At 36.4% G+C, this 22,941-nt stretch overlaps 1 protein-coding gene across 2 annotated transcripts in view; it reads right to left on the minus strand.

The window, feature by feature from the left end:
• The window catches only part of LOC114244549 (Cyclic nucleotide-gated ion channel subunit A), a 52,517-nt gene that overhangs the window by 11,971 nt on the left and 17,605 nt on the right, over positions 1-22,941 (minus strand). Inside the window, exons 2-5 of one of the 2 annotated variants that reach the window (XM_089728373.1) lie at positions 20,283-20,421; positions 19,323-19,515; positions 3,068-3,307; positions 859-1,018 (exon numbers count right to left, since the gene is read on the minus strand). In XM_089728373.1, the coding sequence (XP_089584499.1) occupies positions 859-1,018; positions 3,068-3,307; positions 19,323-19,515; positions 20,283-20,380 (691 nt within the window). In that variant the 5' untranslated portion in view covers positions 20,381-20,421. Of the gene's footprint in view, positions 1-858; positions 1,019-3,067; positions 3,308-15,394; positions 15,854-19,322; positions 19,516-20,282; positions 20,422-22,941 lie in introns of those variants that run through there. The other variant, XM_028176402.2, reaches the window with a different exon arrangement.

The following is a 22,941-nucleotide window of genomic DNA, read 5'->3' on the forward strand; positions in this document are numbered from 1 at the left end:
GATCAAGCCTTATGATCAGACGCTGAATATTGCTAAAAGGACTCTATTTGGTTTTGTAACATGATGTTATTAAGAAGTCGTACCCAAGAACCGTATCTTGCTATGTCTGGGCCGATGTTTTCATAACATTTTTACAAAATTTAACTCAATCACTCCTTAATAGCTAACTCTGTCACTGAACAAGAAAAATAACACCGTCGTATCCTACTAATTATAATTGAGAAGATTCTGTAAAGGTACAAGCAACTCGGTCATTCTGATTATTGAAATATTGTTCAATAGTGTGAAATTTCTGGGGTACAATTTCGCAATAAATTGCATATACAGATACTATACGAAACTTTTATTAATTCGCTACGTACTTAATGTGAGGAGACTGCGTCCGAAAACGAAGACAGACGATAATACTAATGACACCTTTGATGATGGGACGGAAAGAAAATCGATCCTGACTCATCATATTTTTAAAACGTTTTATTAGCATTATTTACGTGCCATAATGTTAGTACAACTAAATGAAACGATAGTTTCATAAAAAATGCATTACTTTACTAAAAAAAAAAACCAGCAATGAAACACAAAATCAAAAACAGCTGATGCTCGGATCAACGACCGCACGGGTGTGGCGCGGCGCAGACTCGCGCGATTGCACAAATACTTATTTATAACATTTGCCTAAATAACTCCATCATCAAAGGTGTCATTAGTACTATCGTCTGTCTTCCTATTCTCCTCTAATATTCCTCCGATATTCTTCTCCAAATAACTCCATCATCAAAGTTGTCATTAGTACTATCGTCTCTCTTCGTTATCGAAAGCGGTCTCCTAACATCCAGCATAAGATTTTAGTTAACATACCTTCGTGTATATGTATAACGGTGTCGACGAGATAAACGAAGTCGCATAGATAATCCAGGACGAACCAGACAGAGGTCAAGTTGTCTAGTTCCCAGAACACCGCTCGTCCGATCACAAACACCACGTTGTACAGGATAGCCAGAGAAACAACCGCCAACCACTGTTGAATTTACGACTTACACAACCATTTATTTAAGTACATATTGTAATATAATTATTATTATTTTCAAACTATTAGAACCAGTGAATCATGGACTTTAGAAATTATTAATTAATTAAAACTTCACATTATTGTTCCGATATCTATAGACCTCAGTACCCAAGAAACCGAGATCGTAAATGAGTTTATCGAAATAAAAAAATTAAAAAATTACGGGTAAGACAAGATCGGATAACACAATTTTTTGTTTTTTAGTGCATGTACGGAGAGCCAAGGTAAAATAAAATCAACAAATCAATGTCTTTCCGCATCGCATAACATTGCGAGTCCCCAACGCCTTTCATTTTATTAACAGTTAAATTACATAAAAGGTAACAAATGTAAAACTAAAAAAAATCAAATCACACTTAATCATTTCAATTTTATGTCATTGAAAATCACTTAAGGTCTACTAAAGGTGCTTATTTTGGGATTGATATCTCTCATTCTTTTTTTTTATTGCATAGATGGCTGGACGAGCTCACAGCCCACCTGATGTTAAGTGGTTACCCGAGCCCATAGACATCTACATCATAAATACCGCCACCCATCTTGAAATATGAGTTCTAAGGTCTCAGTATAGTTACAACGGCTGCCCCACCCTTCAAACTGAAATGCATTACTGCTTCACGACAGAAATAGGCAGGGCGGTGGTATCTACCCGTGCGGATTCCCAAGAGGTCCTAACACCAGTAAAAATCATTCAATTCATTCGATTTAGTAGCTCTCTCATTTGGTAACAGTCTGCTTAAATTATAGACAATCTGATCTAACAATTTTTCCTTTTTAATAAACAACCTTTTTTCAATATTTTAAGAACTCATTTGATTATAGCTGCTTTTATTAAGTATTACATTCAGAAATGTTTATTGTGTTTGAGTATTTGATTTATTAACTAGGATTGTGATATACTATACACATCTCAAATTTTATTTAAGAAATAAAAAAAGATATATTATAATAAATAAAATGTTTTGTTTATCTCGGTCAAAAGCGAAAACCGTAACTGACCAAAGTACATGTTATACATTAGTGAGTTCTGCTATACAAGAAATATCCGAATCGAGAAATGATATTCCGTGTGCCTCGTAGCGTCGATTGGGGTCGCCAATTGTTGACCAAATACCATATACATATGTACGTATCTATGAAGTGAGATTGATTATTGTACCGAATTGATGTAGAAACGGGACAGTGACGGAATGGAAAGGTTACTTGATAATATTCTCTACATACGTTTGTTTCGATACTACTGTTTACATTTTGTATATACAGCCGTCTGTATACACTATCTAAATTAGGACCAAAGTTTTTATTATGCCATGATTTCGCATTCATAAAATCATCTTTCTTCATCACAATCAAAAAGTCATTTTCGGATTAGGAGTGCTGGTGGCTTTGATTGAAACATCCTTTCTTATGTTATGTGTTGGTTCAATCATGAGATACAACATGATGATACAAATATAAGCAAATTTACGTATATCTGTATATACGAAATAAAATACAAAACTCAAATAAATATACTAAAAATTATTAAAAAGTAATAGCTCAATACCTATCCAAGAACGTCAGATGAATGCGATCATTTCATTGACTCATGAGACCTATTTCCAACAAAATTATAAAAAAAAGATATAACAAAAATTAATCATATAATAATAATAATAAAATATATATTGCCCTTTTATGGCGGTCAGTGTGTTCTGCGACGGAAATAAGAACGCTGATAAACTCAAACATCCCTTTTTTGATCTAAGTACCTAATTTGTTGTATGTTATACACAAATCGACAGCATGCTTACAGTGTATATAATAAGTTGGTTGTAAGTATCAATTTTTTCTGCGAAGCACTGCTCTTGCTAGGGCCAGTGTTAGCACCACTCCGGTTTGAGCTCACCTACACGTTAGGGTGAAGGTGCTATAGCCCCACAAGGCTATCAGTATAGGTAGGAAAAAAATCAAATATTGTAGTTAGTTTTATATTTTAGTATTAAAAAAAAAGCTTACGTTATAATGAGTTGGTAAGGTTGGGTCGAAGGCTAACTTCATCCCGCAGAGCAGCTTGGAACGTTGTGCCTGGTAGAGCGGTTCTTCGGGGTCGGTGAACGTTTGTGCAGCGAATTTGTCCAGGAACCAATCGGGGGGCTTGGCGCGACCCTCATTCTTGATACGGAACCGCCAGTTCTTCGTCAGACGCGAGAATTGCCGCTGGATCCAGTTGTTGTTGGCGTTTGATTCCGTCACAGCCTGGTGAGTAGAAATTAAGAATAAAACGTTTATGCTTTGCTTGAGTTATTTTTAATGATAACAAAGATAAGGAAACAGAAATTGACTAGTTCCCTTTTTTTAAAACACGTAAATATAACATTATAACAATCTCAGTTTTGAGATCACAAACTCAACCGTTTTTTTCTGAAGGTCAAATTTAATTAAGCAGTGTATCAAGTTAATAATTTAGCTTCCACTATAAAGGAATGGTTGGAGGAATTGGCAGTACCGCAGCTGCAGATGCAAAACGATATTAATTGTTCTGTCGAATGAATCTCAAGCGCTGCAATACTGTCGTCTGTGTTTGTTTATTCAATTTCATGGAAACGAAGGGTCGCTTTCGATCTGCGGCCTCGGTCTGCCGCTGATATGGCATTCGTAACTAAAAATAAACATGGTAGCTATAAGGAGGGTATGCTAAAATACAAAGATCAATAGTACAATTCAATTAAGAGTGCCCTTGTACTCTGTATCCTTATTGACGTGTCTTTTCTAACAGCTGTGTGTACAAAATATATTAAATAAATAAAAATAAGATATTTCCCAGTTTCTCATTGTTTGTTTATTGGTTGTTTGTCCGGGAATTTAATGAAGATTGAATAAAAATGGTAATAAAGCTTTAAAATAACTTCAATTATAATGAAAAATACCAAAAACAATGAAAAGAATATTAGCAAACTAAAAATTTACAATAAAATTATTACGAAATTAGTAAGCTCTGAAACCAGTGCGTCTTATGCGTCATGACTTGCAGCTTGCAGGTCTGAGATATAGAAACTTACGACTCGTCCGAATGCTTAAAGTCGCTCAGTGAACCTGGAGTGAGTCATGCTCGATGTTTCTCTGACGAATCTTATCCTGAACGAAGTCATTCGCCAGAGAAATAAAGCTACTGACATAGCTCAACGCATAAACAAGTTGAAGTGGAAACGGGTCGTTCATATCTTGTCGCAGAACCGATAACCATTGGAATAGACGAGATCTGTAGTGGAAATCATGGACCGGTAAACATAGGGCGGCCAGTAACAGTGGTAGTAGGAGTGGATGGAGTTGTGAGCACCGGGATCAGGTCGCGTGGCGTACCTTGGGGGAGGCTCATGTCCAACAGTGGACTATAGGCTGTTAATGATGAATGATCCTTACCTCGTGAAGGTCAAAATCAAAGTTGTCCTTTCTGTTGTCGTCGCTTAGAAGATAAGATGCATGGTGAAGTGTAATTAGCGATACGACTATACCGATGTTTGAGACCGCGGGGAAAACTATTTTTCTGAAATGAGCACTAACCTAAAGCATGGACACAACTACTTCCAAAACGAATAAAATATATCACAGGAAAAAAAGAATTTATTCATTAAGACGAAACACATGCCTGATTAGGCTTACGAATAGACCAGATAGTGATACCTAACCATATTCACAATTGGCCACACTGCGAGTTACTAACTAATGGTGATTTTGTGTGTTAACATTTGTCACATGATGTTATTCCTTCATCTTGGATATCACCGATGAACAAGATTAAGTTTCTTATTATTGTTTTTTTTTTTCATTTCACAGAACAAGTTCGCAGCCCATCTGAGCCGACTATTCAAGCCGCCATCTCTCTTGTGTCATGACAACGGCTGTACCCCTTAAACCAGAACTCATTGGTATTCGTTTGTAGTCATTAAAATGGGTACCTGGCGTAGGATTAAGACCTGGCACAATAGCATACTCGAAGCGAAAACAAATATATCATCTATTAAGTTGTGGACAATTCGATGCCTGTTATTTGAGATGTCTCCACAACAAATGCCTCAATTTGAGCTGTCTACAAGCTCTTCCCATTCTATCAGAAGATATTCTATCAGAATTTACCAAGTAATTATTTAAAAGCTACAACGTGGAGTCGGGAGGGACACTTCACCAAGCACTACGGTCTGTAGATATTCCCGCGTATTTATCTTATTAGGGCTGAGCCGAGTAATAAAATATTTTGATAAAGTATTTTCTTCGGTTGTTCCGAGTCGTAGATATAATTAAAACTACTTTTATTCTTTTTACTTAAATTTTATTATAACCGACGTTTCGAATATTATGTAGTTTACAGTTTTTGTGGTCATGGTCGATTAAGCAGTTTATTGTCGACATTTGAATGTTGTGTTAAAAATATCGTGTATTTTTCTGTTAGATATAAAATACATCTAGACTTTTACATTTCATTTCACACGGAGTGCACTAATAGTAATCATCAGATTTGCCAGATTATTTTGATTTGGGTTAAAATCTTTGCGATAAAAAAATACCATGAGATGGTTTTAAATAAAAAAATGGATAAGTTCGTATATGCAGCCATAATATCCATAGACATTAATTGAATGTTGTCTTTACTAACTCCGCACGCTCTTATTGAGATGATCTCATGTACTTTCACAGTACATTCAACTATCATTAATCAAAGTATTAATCAGACCAGATATCAAGGATCATCGATATACTTATAGAATTTAGTAAAAAATTAGAAACTGGTCGAATACATATTGGGCTTAATGAAATTATAATAATTTTGGTTCCCCAATTTAAATATAACACCTTTGGTTTCATCTTTATTCACAGTGTGCCCTGAGTTACGAGAAGCACGGTGTTTCGTATTAAGCGATGTGAATTTGCCGCGGCTCAAATTTCGCAGGGGTTACCTTTTTTTTTCAAAAAACAAAAAGAAAACGGTACGGTGGAACAATTAAAAAATCAAACCCAATAATGTTTCTATCTCTAATTGAGGGCAGGTATTTATATCTGTATATCTACCGCGTGATGTTAATACGTTCCGGTTTGAAGAGTGAGTGGCCAGTTGTCGGGTTGTATTGAAAAACTGTGACTCATGTCTCAAGTTAACTGTCGATATTTTCATCGTTGATGTCTATGGGCTCCGCCAACAACTTAATATCCGGTGGGCCGTGAGTACGCCGCCCATACGAACGATAAAAAAATATTTAAGGATTCATTAATTTAGGAAAACAAAAAGATAATTTACGAATGATTTAAAAAAAATATAAACTAGTGATGGGAGATTAGTATTAGTAATCGGAAACACACCAAAAAAATCCACTTGGATTATTCAAATTCTCCTTAGTTTAAGAGCTCACTCATTCTTCTTCTTCTTTTTAGTCGCATACTTCTTTGCTGAAGGTCGTGTCCCTGAAAGCCCTTCGTGGCTCTTTGTACCATAAGCTTCCATTTCCTTCGGTTTTCGGCTTCTCTCAGGGCGGTCGCAATAGAGTCCAGTGAGCGCACTGGCACAGTGACTAACGGTTTGGTGGCCGGCCGGCGGGTCTTTTCCTTCTACCTTGCCCACCACAGTAAATTTTTCAAGGTTGCTCAATCATAGTTACTACGTATTTCATCGATTGGCATCTTCGTAATGCAAACACCCGCGTACATAATTCATGCAGTATCCTTATCATATATTTAAATTAGACGCTAATTTTGTTCTCATAATGATTATTCGAGATAGATTACTGCTTCAAGAAAGCCAGAGCTCGCTTTCCAAGCGCAAAGTTTAAATTAACGATTTCCATCTGAACTAAGCACGTGCACAAGTCGAAGAGAGCAAGCACATCGTTATTTTTACGCTTCGAAGGCTTTTGTAGTTAGTAGCGATTCAAGTTCAACCCTATTTACTGAACTACGTTTCAGTGTTGATTTAAAGTTGCATCAACAGAAAGATTTCGATTAATTGAAATGCTCTATATAGTTGGAAGTGTTTGCTTTTCGGGAACTATCCGATTCGATGGTTCGGTTTTAAATTCGTTGATACAAATTTAGTTATTTAGTTTTAGTCAAATTGATTTTCCGTTATTAATGTTTTATGGTAAGCTGTTTTCGGGTTTAGTTCTTGAGAAGTCGTCGAGGCTTCAAGAATGATAGACACTTTGTACTCGTATCGACTGATGTGACAATGCCTGTTGTGTTAACTCTTCGAAAGAAATACGTACTTAACACATGTTGACTACTACTACGATGAAGGAAAAAAATCATTTAATAAAAATTAAACTCTTAAAATGTTTATTATGCCCAATTACCAAACAATTGAGACAGATCTCAAGCCTCAAGAAGGGTTTTACCGGGGCCCGTAGACAACTACAGCGTAAATGCCGCCACTCACCTTGAGATATGAGTTATAAGGTCTCAGTTGTAACAGTATAACGGCTGTCCCGCCCTTAAGTCGAAACATATTACTGCTTCACGGCGGAAATAGGCAGGACGGTGGCACCTACCCGTGCGGACTCACAAGACGTTCTACCAACAGTAATTACGTAAATCATAATTTTGCGGGTTTGATTTTTTTACAAGATGTTATTCGTTCACCGTGGAAGTTAGCTTGAACATTTGCTAAGTATGTATTTCTTTAGAAAAATTGGTGCCCGCCTGCGAGATTCGAACACCGTTGCATCGCTTGATACGAATGTTCCGAGCGTCTTATCCTTTAGGCCAGTTTAGGCCAATACGACTTTTTAATATGCAGGTGGCGATATTCACTTTGTGATGCCTGTGTGCTTAACGCAAAGTAGGTCGTAAGCGACATTCACCAGTCTACGCTATAAAAATATAAATATAAGTATATACAAAAAAATCCAAGTCAAGTAAAAATGCATTTTTTTAACCAATTGTTTCTCATGTTTTTCATCTCAGGATACCTCAGAAATAGCGTAGGTACATGTATTCAGATAGGTAAAATTGTATTTTTTTTTAAAATAAATAACCCTCAATTCATATGTCTATGAAATTGTATATATTACTTTCAGTAACTTTAATAAACTTATTCCACTACTGAAGTCAGTTTTAATTGTTTTTAATTACTCACATCATTATTGTAAATCATCAATGTTTTGTGTCTGTCAGTAGTGCATGATAAATGCGCTATCAAGGGCGGACCCAGCTTTGGCGCCAGGAGGGGGTCACATAGTCGTGGGCAAGTTAAGAACTTATAATTTAATTTTGATAACAATAGATAATAAATAAATCATGATGTTCTTCAATTAGTCCAAGTTAGTTCAAGTCCTGGAACTAGCTCACGGGGGGGGGGGGGTCATGACCCCTATGACCCCCCCCCCTGGATCCGCCGTTGTGCGCTATAATAATTACTTTGAACGTACTAGTACAATAAACGTATTCATTCAATAGAGCGGCCATTTTACTATTGCTCTGATATAAATTCTGGTAACTTATCACGTTCCTTTACTAGACCGTAAGTAAAATATGTATTCAAAGAAATATGAAACGATTTGCTATTGCTGATCTGATTTCGGTACGCGACTAAATATCTATCTACAAATAAATAAATATAGTTGATTTGTTATTTTTCTTGGAACATAAATAGAACTACGACGTCTCGTGGATTTTGTAAGAGTTCGATTCTAATCTAATTACCTTGCGAATATATTTTGATATCAAATAGTTTTCATTCATAAATTCTATAAATAGTAGAGTTGAAAAAATTTGGATGCTATTCGAAAATCGATTTTTCACTGGTGGTAGGCCCTCTTATGGGTCCACACGGGTACCACCACCCCGCCTGTTTCTACCGTGAAGCAGTAATGCGTTTCGGTTTGAAAGCCAGGGCAGCCGTTGTAAATATACTGAGACCTTGGAACTTATATCTCAAGGTGGGTGGCGCATTTACGTTGTAGATGTCTATGGGCTCCGGTAACCACTAAACACCAGGTGGGCTGTGAGCTCGTCCACCCACCTAAGCAATAAAAAAAATCAAAATATCCAGGGCTGTAAGTCGTTTAAGGTGGCTTACATTTTGCTTAATACGTGTCATTTATCTTTGTAATTAAAGTCCGTTTTATTCGGTATTAGTATCAACGATAATATATTTTTAACTAAACTTCATTTGTGTTTACCACATTCAAATAGCTGAAGATATCTTTTTTTGGTTATGATATTTTATCCAAATAAAAAATTTGATATGGCTTTCCTGTAAAGTTGCAAAAATGTCGCTTAAGCATATAGCCTTTCACCCCGCGATATTAAGATCTTTAATTATTTAGTTTGTTGTCAACGTTTCCATGGAAACGAATCAGTTAGATTTAACGTAGAATGCAGTATACTACCTAGTTATACCGTATAAGCAAAGAGTTTTTCGCAAGTTACGACTGCGGGAAACGCACACATTATGTAAGAAAAATGAAACTAAAATCTTTTTTTTCCTACATATGATGATAGCCTTGAGAGGCTATTTCAGCGTAGCCTTAACCAGTAGGTGAGCTCACGGGGCTCAAACCTGATGACGTTGCTAACACGAACCCTAGCAAGAGCCGTGCTTCGCAGAATCTACAACCGAATCGGAAACGCGACCCACTGAGAAGATCCGGCGAGAAGCTCACTGGGCTGTGTCTGTTGGTTAATTTCCTCGTCGAGCTCTTCGTCGCAAGTGACGGATTCGACGAGGACGATGATCGGTGCTTGAGGTACCTAAAAGCAGCGTTAGTGGATCGGGAGGATCCGTAATGACGTGTTTAGGGTGACGTCGACTGTTTACCGTTCGGTCCACAGGCTCGGTTATGTCATTTACTAATTGAAGTCCTATTCCTAAGAATGGTTAAAGTCGGGCTACACAGCTTAATGTGTTGTCGTGCTTCACCGATCAGCAAACCATTTCTTTTCTCTTTTGTGTTCTATTCTTTGACACTAAAGATACTTAAGAGTTCGTCTTTTTAGTCTCTCAAGAACAACAGCATCACCAATATGGAAAAATAAAAGGAACATGAACGAAAAAAACTAATAATAATTCTATTTATAATCGAGTATCCAAGTCGATCGATAGATAAACGTCGTCGAGAAAGTTTTGTAACGCCACCGTGACGACGACTGCACCAGGTGCAGTGCCAAACGGATTCACCATCAGGTGGGCCGTATGCTCGTCTGCCTACAAGGGCAATAAAAAAAATAAAAATAAAAAAAAATTCACTCGTTGTCGCAACGTTCGATTCGAAATTACGTGTTTTGGGCTACGAAGCTGTTACCATTAACGCTGAATTGAACGAGAAATAGTCTAAGCAATCCATATCAATAAAAATACCGGGCGTACTCTAAGTAATTTAAATTTTTATAGCGAAAGAGACATGAGTCATAAAGTTTCGCAATTTGAATCAAGAATCCTTTACCAGCTTTATAGGCTGTTAAGGATTATATGTTTAAACTCACCGCTAAGTGATTCGGTAGCTGTCCGAAGAGTTTTTTTGTTCAAATTAAAAAAGTATTACGATAAATTCAATCGTAAATTTTCCGCGACACACGAAGTTCATTTTCATTCTGGTTTGGTTAAAAACAAAACTTATAAATGCAATTAAATAAGTTTAGGTAACTTCATAGTTTCTCACAGATACATTATCTATACAAATAAATAAAATTGGAGTGTGTGTTTTTGTAATATTAGATAACCGCTTCTTACTAAATGCATATGTATGTATACATGGTACATACTACATACACCAAAATTAATTTGAAAAAAATTTCGTCTCTCTGTTTGTCTAATGTCAGGAACGGCTGGGCCAATTTTGAAGGGACTTTCACTGATAGGTAGCTGATAATATAAGGAGTAACTTAGGCTAATTTTGTAGATTAACGTCGCCTCGCAGCGTTAACCGCGGTACGACAATAACCGCGGGTAAAGCCGCGGGGTTCAGCTAGTTTAAAATAAAATAAAAACTTGGAAAAGTTATTCTAAAATTTTAATACTAAATTTTGTTTTATCACAGTATTAGAACGCATTTGACTATTAGGACATTATTATATTGACTAGTTTTTTACGTTTTCGTGGGCATGATTATCCTTTACGAGTTTATTATTTTATGTTAAGAAAATCATCATATCATATCAAATCATCATATTAATCGATCATATGTTAAGAAAATCAATTCAGAATCGAAAAATCGGGCCATTATTGGCTTATCGTATTCGATACCCTTTTAAAGCGCTCCGGAGAAAATTCAACATCGTCCTTTAAGGCGCGGGGAGTTAAAAGGAAGATGCCAAAATAAAACTGTCACGTTCCGTTGGTTCTATTTCGAAATTCACCTTGACCTGTGACTTTGGAGTCCTTATACGTAACAATTACAATATAATTTACAAATTACTTCCTCTTAACCATTTCTTTCCTCATGGCGTTAGAGGTTATAGGGATTGTGCGTTCATGTTTGTTTGTGTGTAGGGACTGTGAAACATTTGTTTGAGTTGTGAATAAAAATGCCAGTGTCAAGTTGTCGCTTAAGTGGGTATGATATTTTTTATTGTTGGCAAATGTCCATTAAATCAAGGCAATTAATTCTTCAACAATTCGAACATTGTCGTTATCCAGCTATAATTGTATAATTATATAAAATATGACAAATTGAATTTGGATGTTTGAGACGTAGTAGGTACATTTATTATAGTATGCAAAAAAATAAAGTGTATTTTTTTTTGGTAAGCTATTAAATACTTTATATACTTTAAAAGCGGTAAATATGTAAGGAAATTACTTTTACAGATAGAACATAGAGCTGTCACATATTGTAGTTCAGGCTTGGACCTCAGACTCATAAAAGTAGTGGACGTGTAGGCAAACGTTATTATTATCAATAAACGTCACGCTTAAGAGCAATTTCACATTCTTTACAAAATCATCCATTTGAAATCATGACCTCACTATATTAATATGAATTTGTGTATCATCTATAAGTAGCACATACAAAGCCATTGAGTGACGCTCAATGTTTATTAACTGCGAATTAACGGCTTAATGAGACTGATTCGTTAAAGTCGCTGTCTGTAGAGTATTTTATTAACCTTTGTTATCGTTTTCATTTTGCTGTATGTACTTTGTACGGTCTGTATACCTTGCGAATTTTGATACTATAACGTCGGTTAGGTGTCTATAAAAAATTAAACTCAGATTATGTTTGAAGTTGCAATGTGTGAACGATATATTGCGAATTTTGATACTATAACTTAAGTGAGATGTCTCTAAAAAATAAACTCAGACGATGTTCGAGGTTGCAATGTGTGAACAATATATTGCGAATTTTGATACTATAACTTAAGTGAGATGTCTCTAAAAAATAAACTCAGACTATGTTCGAAGTTGCAATGTGTGAACAATAAAAATATTCAAGAGGCCATCGCAATTAAGTACAGAGTTGAGTTTTTCTCCACTTTTCAGTTATCGTTTAGTTATTTTTGAGTAATGAAGTTCTAAAACCCACAAAGAGTTTGGCTGTGTGGTTAATAGGCTTTAATAGGCTTAGAAAGACACCGATCCATCTTTCCCGGGATTACGGTTAAAGGTTACTTAGGAATTCTCCAGAGAATGGGCGGTATCGTTCTTTGAGCCCTGTATCAGTGCCCTCCTCCGCCAATCGTTATACAATTTTAATTGAGATTTCTTTTTCATGCTTCGATGTGAATGGTGCTATTTTCTAATTTATATCTCGCTTAGAGATATAAATTAGTGACCATTTAAAACTAGGATGACCATGAACACTTTTTTCTACCTATGCTGATAGCCTTGAGAGGCTATTTCAGCTTCGCCTTGACGTGTATGTGAGCTCACGGGGCTCAACCCGGGAGTGTTTCTAGCATTGGCCCCAGTAAGAGCAGTGCTTCGCAGAATCTACCACCGGCTCGGAAACGCGATCACTGAGAAGATCCGGCGAGAAAATCAGTGGACTGTGTCTATGGGTTTATTTACTCGTCCAGCTCTTTGTTGCAATCGACGGGTTCGGCGAGGACGGTGACCGGTGCTTGAGCTACCTAATCGCACCGTTAAGGCATGAGGCCGTCGGTCCTTATAAGTAATAGAAAAAAATAATTGAAACCAATTTTTTTTAACCTATTTAACAATAAGTTCTCAACAACCTAGAAAAACGTTTGTTTTATTAAATACTTGTCTCTGTTCATGTAATAATAAAAAAAAAAATTGTTCGTTTATTAATGTGTTTTACCTATCGTGAATATATTGTGAAGTACAATGCTGACGACGTGATAATCCAAGTGACAAGGATCTTTAAGTATTGCTCGAATGGATTATTGATTGAATTAGCAAGGGCTCGTTTTTATCCTGATGTGGACTCGCTGGATCTTCACCCCACGTATTGGACCTGCGGGTGCTGTGTGGGAGTTGAACTCACTGAAAACCCCTTCATTGCTATTCATCCTTTATCATTCGATTTATTTATCTAATGCACAGCTTTCGTGCTTAGTTTGTCTGTATTGAAAATATGTGATTAATAGTGTATGACATTGTTCGTGTAGGTACTTTGATTTGTCTTTTCTTTCCTACCTATTCACTGGTAGCCTAAGGGATTATTACAGCTACATACTGGCTGATAGGTAAGCTCGCGGGCTCAAGCTGAGAGAGTTGGTAACACTGGCCCTGGCTTTATCTACTACCTTAGTTGAATCTACTACCGGATCGGAATCGCGGCCCAGTAAGAAGATTCACCGAGAAATTCAGTGGGTTGTGTCTATGGGTTTGTCATTAATATTTATATCTCGAAAACTTCTATTAAAAATTTTAATATTTGTAACATTTTTGTTGACTGGGTTAGTTTAAGTTATACATTAACAGTATAGAATTTTAAAAATATGAACCTCGTTCAAAAATATGTGTATTGGTCTCAATACAGATCTCAAAACCTTTTGGCCAGTTTTCGATTAAAACACACGCTTTCACTTAATTTCATAGGAACTTTTAACAAGCATTGGTGAAAGAATGATGTGATGAATATTAAGTTTTTTAACAACATTCATCTCCGGACTGTATGTAGACATTAATTTTTGCATCACCCTGATTATAAACGTATTAATAAATGACAAATAGAAACTAATAACGATAAATCTTATTTGATTCCTAAAAATAATGTTTCATTAACAAAACTAAAATCGGTTATCACTAACGATGCATCCATCGAAAATATATTTTAAAACAAATTAAAATTCTGAACAGGAAGATTATAATATAATTTTTTTTATTTTTCTCACCAACATGGACAAAAATTCAAAAAACGACTTCCTTCACCTGTACATACCTGATGATGGGTTTTAAATAAATTCGTAATTAAAACGGTTTTTTTTTTTTTTTTATTGCTTAGATGAGTGGACGATCTCACAGCCCACCTGGTGTTAAGTGGTTACTGGAGCCCATAGACATCTACAACGTAAATGCGCCACCCACCTTGATATATAAGTTCTAAGGTCTCATGTTTTAGTTACAACGGCTGCCCTACCCTTCAAACCGAAACGCATTACTGCTTCACGGCAGAAATAGGCAGGGCGGTGGTACCCACCCGTGCGGACTCACCAAACAATTTCTTTCATACGAATTAATTCGCCGAATGACCGAAACGCAACCGCCGCCGTTTTATTTGCAAAAGCTCGAGTCATTAAACGTCAGAATAATTAGTAGCCGTTCGATCCCCATTCGAGGTTACACTTGAAATATACACCCTCGCGTACCTTATTCATTGCCAAGACCAAACAAACTCGGTGAGTTATATGTTTACTCAATTTAGTGTACACGTTACACTTGTAACTCACTTATACCTCGATCGATTCAATAGTCCAGATGTTTAATTGATGCCTCGCCCGAATTTGCGTATGCTAAAATACTTCTCTAATAAAATTATGACCAATTGATCAATGAATACGTACAGTAATAATTAAGAAATGGATATATTAATGAAATTAAAATATTTTAATTAAACAGCAGAAGCCACTAAAATAAATTATTATTTCCTACTAGCTGATCCGGCAGACTTCGTAGTGCCTCAATCGATAAATTAAAGACCTAAGCTTTTGTATAAAATAAACTTAAAATAAACAAAAGGAATCCGTCCGACGCGAGATGCATCTAAGGAAACCAAAATTGTTATTTTTATTTAATTCCGAGCATTTTCATATTTATCTAACTTTCAAACCTTCTCTGGACTTCCACAAATAATTCAAGACCAAAATTAACCAAATCGATTCAGCCGTTCTCGAGTTTTAGCGAGACTAACGAACAGCAATTCATTTTTATATATATAAGTATAGATAACTCACCGGGACCACGCTGTTGAGACGAATCTGATGTATTGTGTAAACCGGACTCATATTTGTCAAATACGCACTTTTCTTGATCAATAAATTGGCATTCTATAATTAATTCTCCGGTTTCGCACTGTTCTTGCAAAAGACAATCATTAGAGCTCCTCGATAAACAGCGTAGATCAGTATCAAAGTAATTATCAGAGGGCAGCACGATACCTTCGCACGAACTTCTATTAAAGATATTTCGTTAACACGACAAATAAACGTCTTCAATTAAGATGGACGTCGCGTTTATAGTACACCGAAAATTAGTTTCCGCGGCTCCGTGGCGTTCGTTACATCCACAGTTGAAATGGGAATGAACATCAAGTCCAAATTGAATAGATAGTCTGTGCGTGTCCAAGGCAGCACCATTGAAACAATGGGCAATGAGGATCGCGGGCAGTGGCGGCTTCCCAATGTCGCGTTTATAACGCGCTCGCCGTGGCTTCCGTCGTAAATACTGATTGTCCGACCACCATAGCCGAACGTAATACGTCTAATTGCCCCTTTAAAAGTTAATGCATTAACTTGATCATGTTTCGATGCCTCATCACAATTACACAGATGTTTGCGGTGTAAACGTTTTAACTAAATTAAGTGAATTTTTACTGAATAATTACACGTTTATATGTCTTCTGTTTTGAATAAACGATGTGTTGAATGATATTTTATGTTATTTACGTGCTTTGATTTTTAACTAACTAGTTCGTATCGTCGTTTCCATACGGAGCTCATACGAGCTTTAGATCAAAATACTGAAGAATTTATATGCGAATCAAATCGAAAAGATTTGATTGACACACCAACAATATCTCAGGTTTTTTTTTATTGCTTACGTGGGTGAACGGGCTCACGGCCCACGTGGTGTTAAGTGGTTATCGGAGCCCACGCAAATGTCAAACCGAAACGTATTACTGCTTCACGGCAGAAACAGGCACCCGTGCGGACTCACAGGAGGTCCTACCACCAGTAATTACGCAAATTGTAATTTTGCAGGTTTGATTATTACTACACGATGTTATTCCTTCACTGTGGAAGCCAATCGTGAATATTTCTAGCGGGAGTCGTAACACCGGCGCATCGCTAGATACGAATGCACCGGACGTCTTATTCTTTAGGCCACGACGATTCATAAATCTAATATATAAAATTCTCGTGTCACGGGGTGCGTGGTTGAACTCCTCCGAAACGGCTCGACCGATTTTTGTGAATCTTAGCGTACATGTTGGTCAGGGTTGAGAATCGAACAACATTTATTTTTCATCCCCCTAAATGTTAAGGGTGGTCCACCCCTAAATTTTATTTTTTATTTTTTAGACAATTTTTTTTGTTTTTATGATACAACATACAAAAATACATACAACCCTAAATTTTAACCCTTATTTTTTATTTGATAATTAAAAACTTTAATTTTTTTGGTAAGATTTTTATTTTTATTTTTTCATGAATTAACATAAAAAATCTGATGTGAAATTTAGGGGTTACCCTTAACATTTAGGGGGATGAAAACAGATGTTGTTCGATTCTCAACCCTGACCGATCTGCACGCTAAGATTCACGAAAATCGGTCTAACCGTTTCGGAGGAATTCAATCACGCACCCCGTGACACGAGAATTTTATATATTAGATATACAAAGCGTCAACGAATACACAAAAAAAACGCGCGAGCACACAATCACATGCAAACAAACAGCATAGTGCATTTTATACTTGAAAAGTATTAAGATATTACTTCATAGAAAAGTAAATGTGGAAATTTAACTTAAAGTAAGATGTTATTTAAGCTGATGTTAGTCATAAAAGATGTACGTAAATGTACGCATGTAGATAGAAATGAGATAACCCCTCCAATAGACAAGTGCCGTCGACCAAAGCCAGTCTGTATCCGCTTCCGTACTTAATTAAGTGAAGCCTCTTGAAGTGGTGATGGGAATTCGGTTTGATGTATTTTTGTTCAGCTCGAAACAGATTTCATGTTCGTTATTTAGATATTTTTTTTCTAAATAGAGTTTTCGTATTTCAGACACGATTAGCTCAATACAATCATGGTTAGCTGTTGCACATATTATTTTGTTTACTAGCAAGGCCCGGTTACCTGGTGTACTTTGAATAAAGTTTAGCAGCTCTTTGAACTTATAATATAGTAGACTCCTATAATGATTTTAACAGCTGGGCTAAACGAGATGACGTTCCGTCTAGTATTAAGTGGTTTCCGAAATTCTCAGGTCATGGTCAGGTCACATCTCAGGCCGAAATCTCAATTGTATTGTGTAAACGTTGTCTCAGCCGTCAAGCCGGAACAATATGACTATTTCGCTTTTTAAGTGAGCAGGTTTCTCGTACCTACCTACAGGCAATTTTTTTATTTTTTTTATTTTTTATTTCTTGGATTGATGGACGAGCTCACAGCCCACCTGGTGTTAAGTGGTTACTAGAGCCCATAGACATCTTGATTAAAACACGCCCTATCACTAATTACGCAAATGTAAATAAGTTTAGGAATTGAAATTATATTCTACGATTTTGTTGTTTCATCATTGTAGTGGCTAATAACTCTGTATTATGTAAGTATTAGAAAAACTAAACTTGTAACTACCTGTGATTCGATTTCGGGCACAGTCGCATCGCGATACGAGTATACTTTACAAATGTGTAGAAGGTTAGGCCGCTGTGACTTCTAAAAAAATAATGATAAATGCAAACTACTAAACTACCGTACGTTTTTTTGAGGTAGAAAGACAAAAACTGAGGTCGAAATATGAATTGTATTAAATAATTACATCAAAGGACTGTTTTGTGACAGAAAAGGAAAGAAAAGGTAACATTTTTTCGGATTTTCAAACGGAAAACCACTTAGATAAGTATGTAGTTTCATATCTCGTCAATTGTTTCGTGGGCTCTAAATCTCAGGGCGGATCTTGTATTGCTATTACCGTGTACGTCACTATTGAACAGAAAAGACGCGTAGGCCGTAACTTCTCCATATCGCAAATGCCTCAGACATAAACAACTCTATTTATATTTATGTTAATATTCAATCTAAGAACAAAAGCAAACTTCTATTTCTCAGTCTATTTAATAGTGTCCCTCAATTCGTAGTCTGAATTAGTTAGTCTTGGTTGTGTTCCAATGAACAACCAATTTTCGAAAATTAAGAAACACGTGGCTTATGTCACTATCACAATTAAGATTCATCTGATCACACAATTGAGAAGAAAATGTGTTTTGATTTATTGTTCAAAATTTTTTTAAATGCTGCATATTCAGATTGGCGCACCGTTCTTCTTGCTGTTTAATTATATTTACAAGATTTATGCGCAGGTACTTTTCTGAAATCATTTCTCTTTGAAAACGATAGATAGGAATTAGTTATAACGTTAACTTGGGATTCACTAACTGTATCGTAATCTACATTCCAAAGGTAAAATGTTAAAAAATATTGTGTAGCCACAAGAAATACCTAGAAATACGAAAAAAATCTCAAATTGGTTAACGAGATATTGTTGACAACAATTTCAATTGAATGCAATTGATTTGTAATTATAATGGGCACGAGGATGCAACTAATCTTCTTATCAGCCCACAGACGTCCACTGCTGGACATAGGACTCCTCCAAGCCTCGCCACAACGACCGGTCATGCGCTGCCTGCATCCAGCGGATCCCCGCGAACCTCAATAGATCGTCAGTCCATCTTGTGGGAGGCTACCCACGCTACGTCTTCCGGTACGCCGTCCCCACTCAAGAACTTTCTGGCCCCAACGGTCATCCGTTCTACGAGCAATGTGTCCTGCCCACTGCCACTTCAATGTCGCAATCCTTTGGGCTGTGTCGGTTACCATGGTTTTCCTACGAATCTCCAACCAATATAATATGCAAACTACATTTTTGTACTTACCTCTCCATAGTGTTCAACGACTTGGTTCTGCGGTTCTTTATCATCGGGAGCTATATGGATGGAGCTGTGCGCGTTGCTCTCGATTGATTTCTCCGTATCTTTGGAGATCTCGGCAGAGTTTGTGTTCAGTCCTGAAGGACCAGGATTAGAACTGCCGGAATTCGACATGGTGAATATTTTGCTGCTGCCGTGGCTGTTGAAGAAAATTAAATTTTTTTAAATACAAGTAAACAAGCTTATTTTAATTTATTAGTAATTTTTATGTGAAAATTGTGCTCTGTAAATTTTTAATTACAAAGCAGGTTTTAAAGATTACAAATTTTTTTTTTCTGTTCGATCTCTAGATTTTTCAATGAGGAGGAGATTGACTAGCATGAAATAAACATGTGCCTTTATTTTAACACAGTTTTATCTAACAAAATTGAAAAACAAGACAATTGACGGCGGGATCAAGTTGTGATCTCTGTTAGCGCAGGTAATTAATTAAGAGCAAACGGTGGCTGAGCTTATGCATTTCATAACAATCTATACTAATATATAAATCTACAGTGGTTTTACGGATGTTCCGTTATAACTACTGAACCGTGGGTCCGATTGACTTGAAACTTGGTATCAATGTAGAAAATACATGTACTTAATGGATAAGCTAATATTTATATGACTGTTGGACTCCCTACACCAGTTGTGGGGACGAATCTTTGTGGGGGTGAGAAATAATAATGCTAATTTTAAATGTCCTGCGAAGCGGACTGCTACCGCTAGTAATTTATAAAAATATGAAACGTCTTATTCCAAAATCTAGTGAATAAACTTCCTTCACCGTGTCTTGTTTCTTTCGATAGCGCTTCCAGCTGACCGTCAATGCAAAAGGAGAGTGGAGTGTCCCTAGGTCAAACCGTTTGGGTAAATGTTTACGCGACGTAAATCTATATAGTTCTTGTTGATTCATGTATTACTTACGTGTTCAATTGGTTGTCGGACATGTTTGCTGGAGTGTTTGGCTTATTCATTGACTGGCGCGAGTTCCCTCGCGCCGCAGCTATTATGTATGCCCACATAACAGTGGCGACCTAATGTTACACCCGACATGGAGATGATTCTGAAACAAAGGGACAAACAAATTGAAATTGAATTCTGAGACAAACAAATTGAAACCTGCCAAATTATAATTTGCGTAATTACTGGTGGTAGGACCTCTTGTGAGTCCGCGCGGGTAGGTACCATCGCCTTGCCTATTTCTGCCGTGAAGCAGTAATGCGTTTCGGTTTGAAAGGTGGAGCATCCGTTGTAACTATACTGAGATCTTAGAACTTATATCTCAAGGTGGGTGGCGCATTTACGTTGTAGATGTCCATGGGCTCCAGTAACCACTTAACATCAGGTGGGCTGTGAGCTCGTCCACCTATCTAAGCAATAAAAAAAAGGGATATATTTATTTACGAAATACTATTGAGACATATATTTAAATTGTAAGACGACTAGCTCTCGGCCTAGCTCTTTCAGGAGCCCATAGACCGTAGCGTGAATTTCGCTGTCTGTCCTCACCTATACTAATATTATAAAAAGGAAAGATTTGTTTGTTTGTTTGTATTGAATAGGCTTCGAAACTAAAGAACTGTTTTGAAAAATTCTTTCACTGTTTGAAAACTATACTATTTCCGTGACGTATAAGAGACATAGGCAGTAATTTTTTTGAAAAAAATTAAGTGTCCTTACTAAAACTCCAATAATGTAACCCACCTTGGGTAAAAAAATAACCTAAAATATTCTTTACATGACGTGCCTTGCGAAAACTGTTGCTAATAGAATAAAATATGTACTACGACTTTGTAGAACACATTATTATTTACAAAAAGTGTCGCGACAGCATATGTTAACTATTATAGTTATGTTATTAAAAAAATAAAACAACGTCAAATATCGTTGAAATTTTTGTTAAAGACCCGAGTGGAGCGGGAGCGGGCCGCTAGTATATCAATATAGAGTCTTAATTAAATCAGAGCTATCATTGTCCTTTCCTTCAAAGATAATTATTTCTTGTTCGAAATAGGAACCAGGTAGGTTTTGCGATCAAATACCACAGATTTGAGCTAGGTTCACACCCGCAAAAAATTGTTTTCTAAAAAACCGAAACAGATATCATTATAAACGTTCTTAGCCCTAAACTTGTTTGGCCTTAACGACCCCAAAAGTAATTGCGAGTAAAACGAGGAATATACTTTCAAAACAAAATTTATGCACGTAGCAACATTCTCAGAATTTTGCATAACTGTTTTTTTTACATTTCAAATTTTATTTACACTTACAGAATTCAATACGTAAATATTAAATAGTAATTGAAGGAGCGATGAGAAAATTATTGTAACCAACGAATAAATGGTAATAAGCCAATTCGATTTCAATGGTTCAACAAAATTCCAAATCTACACTGACACTGAAAACTGAAATGAAGTACAGAAAAGAAAATATTCCGGTGTACCAAATCAAGTACAAGTTTTTGTATTTCATCCCCTTTTAACGCGTTATATATAGTAAGAAGAAGAGGAAAAAATGAAAAAAAATATGAGGTCAAGTTAAAAACTTGAGTCATTACTGGTGCCTACAGATTTACTAGGTTTCAGACTACGTTGGCGCGATATGATCTACACAGACTAGCCTGTTCGAATTGAATGGGTTGAATGCAAAGGAGAATTAATGAGATAACTAACTGCTTTTGAAGTTATCGTTTCCTAAAGGATAAGACTGGGATCTATTCGTATCAAATGATCCGACTATGCCGGTGTTCAAATGCCGCAGACAGGAACCAATTTCTCTATATAATATTTATCTTAACATATATTCAAGATCGACTTCTATGGTGAAGAAATAACATCGTATAATAAAAACGAAACGAGAAAATAATATTTTTGCATAATTGTTGGCTTGGAATATTGTAGGATACGGACTTCCATCTTGTCGACCGCATGCATTGATCTGTTCCAGTTTGAATGATGCCACAGGCGTAAAGAATTCGGTTAAAGCTAGTACTTCAAATCTCAAGGCAGTGGTGCCATTAATGTTGTGATTTAACAAAGATACAGCCCATAGAGTTTTTTGCTGGATCTCTTTCACGATCCGGTGGGAAATTCACTGAAACACTGCTTTTTCTAAGGCAGATTTTAGCAAGCTATTTCAGGCTGAACTCCGTGAGCTCGCGCCCTAAGATAAAATCAGAAAAGCCCCTCAAGGTCACTGGCATGTAGGTAGGCAAAAAAACTATGATTTCTATGAGCTTCGAAAGCTGCTTAAACAATAAATAAATAAAAATGAAATTCCGATTATGAGTAGATTATAATTTAATCTATATGGAATATCGCAAATTAATAATTGGTACAGTAATTCGGTATAGTAATTCGTAAAGTACACAGTATGTTATTTCTAGTCTATAGACATTTTACTGTTCATAATATTCCGCTAGAGTCTACTGCCACCTCTGCTTCTGTTACTGCTACTACTATTTCTACTACTAATGCTCTTGATATTGCTGCTGCTCTTACTACAACAAAATTATTACGTTACTTATCTGCGGTTAGTGGCTGCGGTTCGGTTTTCTCCAGACCCAATACGAAGGACGTAATGT

Source organism: Bombyx mandarina, chromosome 01 (assembly GCF_030267445.1).
Source record: "Bombyx mandarina strain Sakado chromosome 01, ASM3026744v2".
In the NCBI taxonomy this organism is placed as follows: Eukaryota; Metazoa; Arthropoda; class Insecta; order Lepidoptera; family Bombycidae; genus Bombyx; species Bombyx mandarina.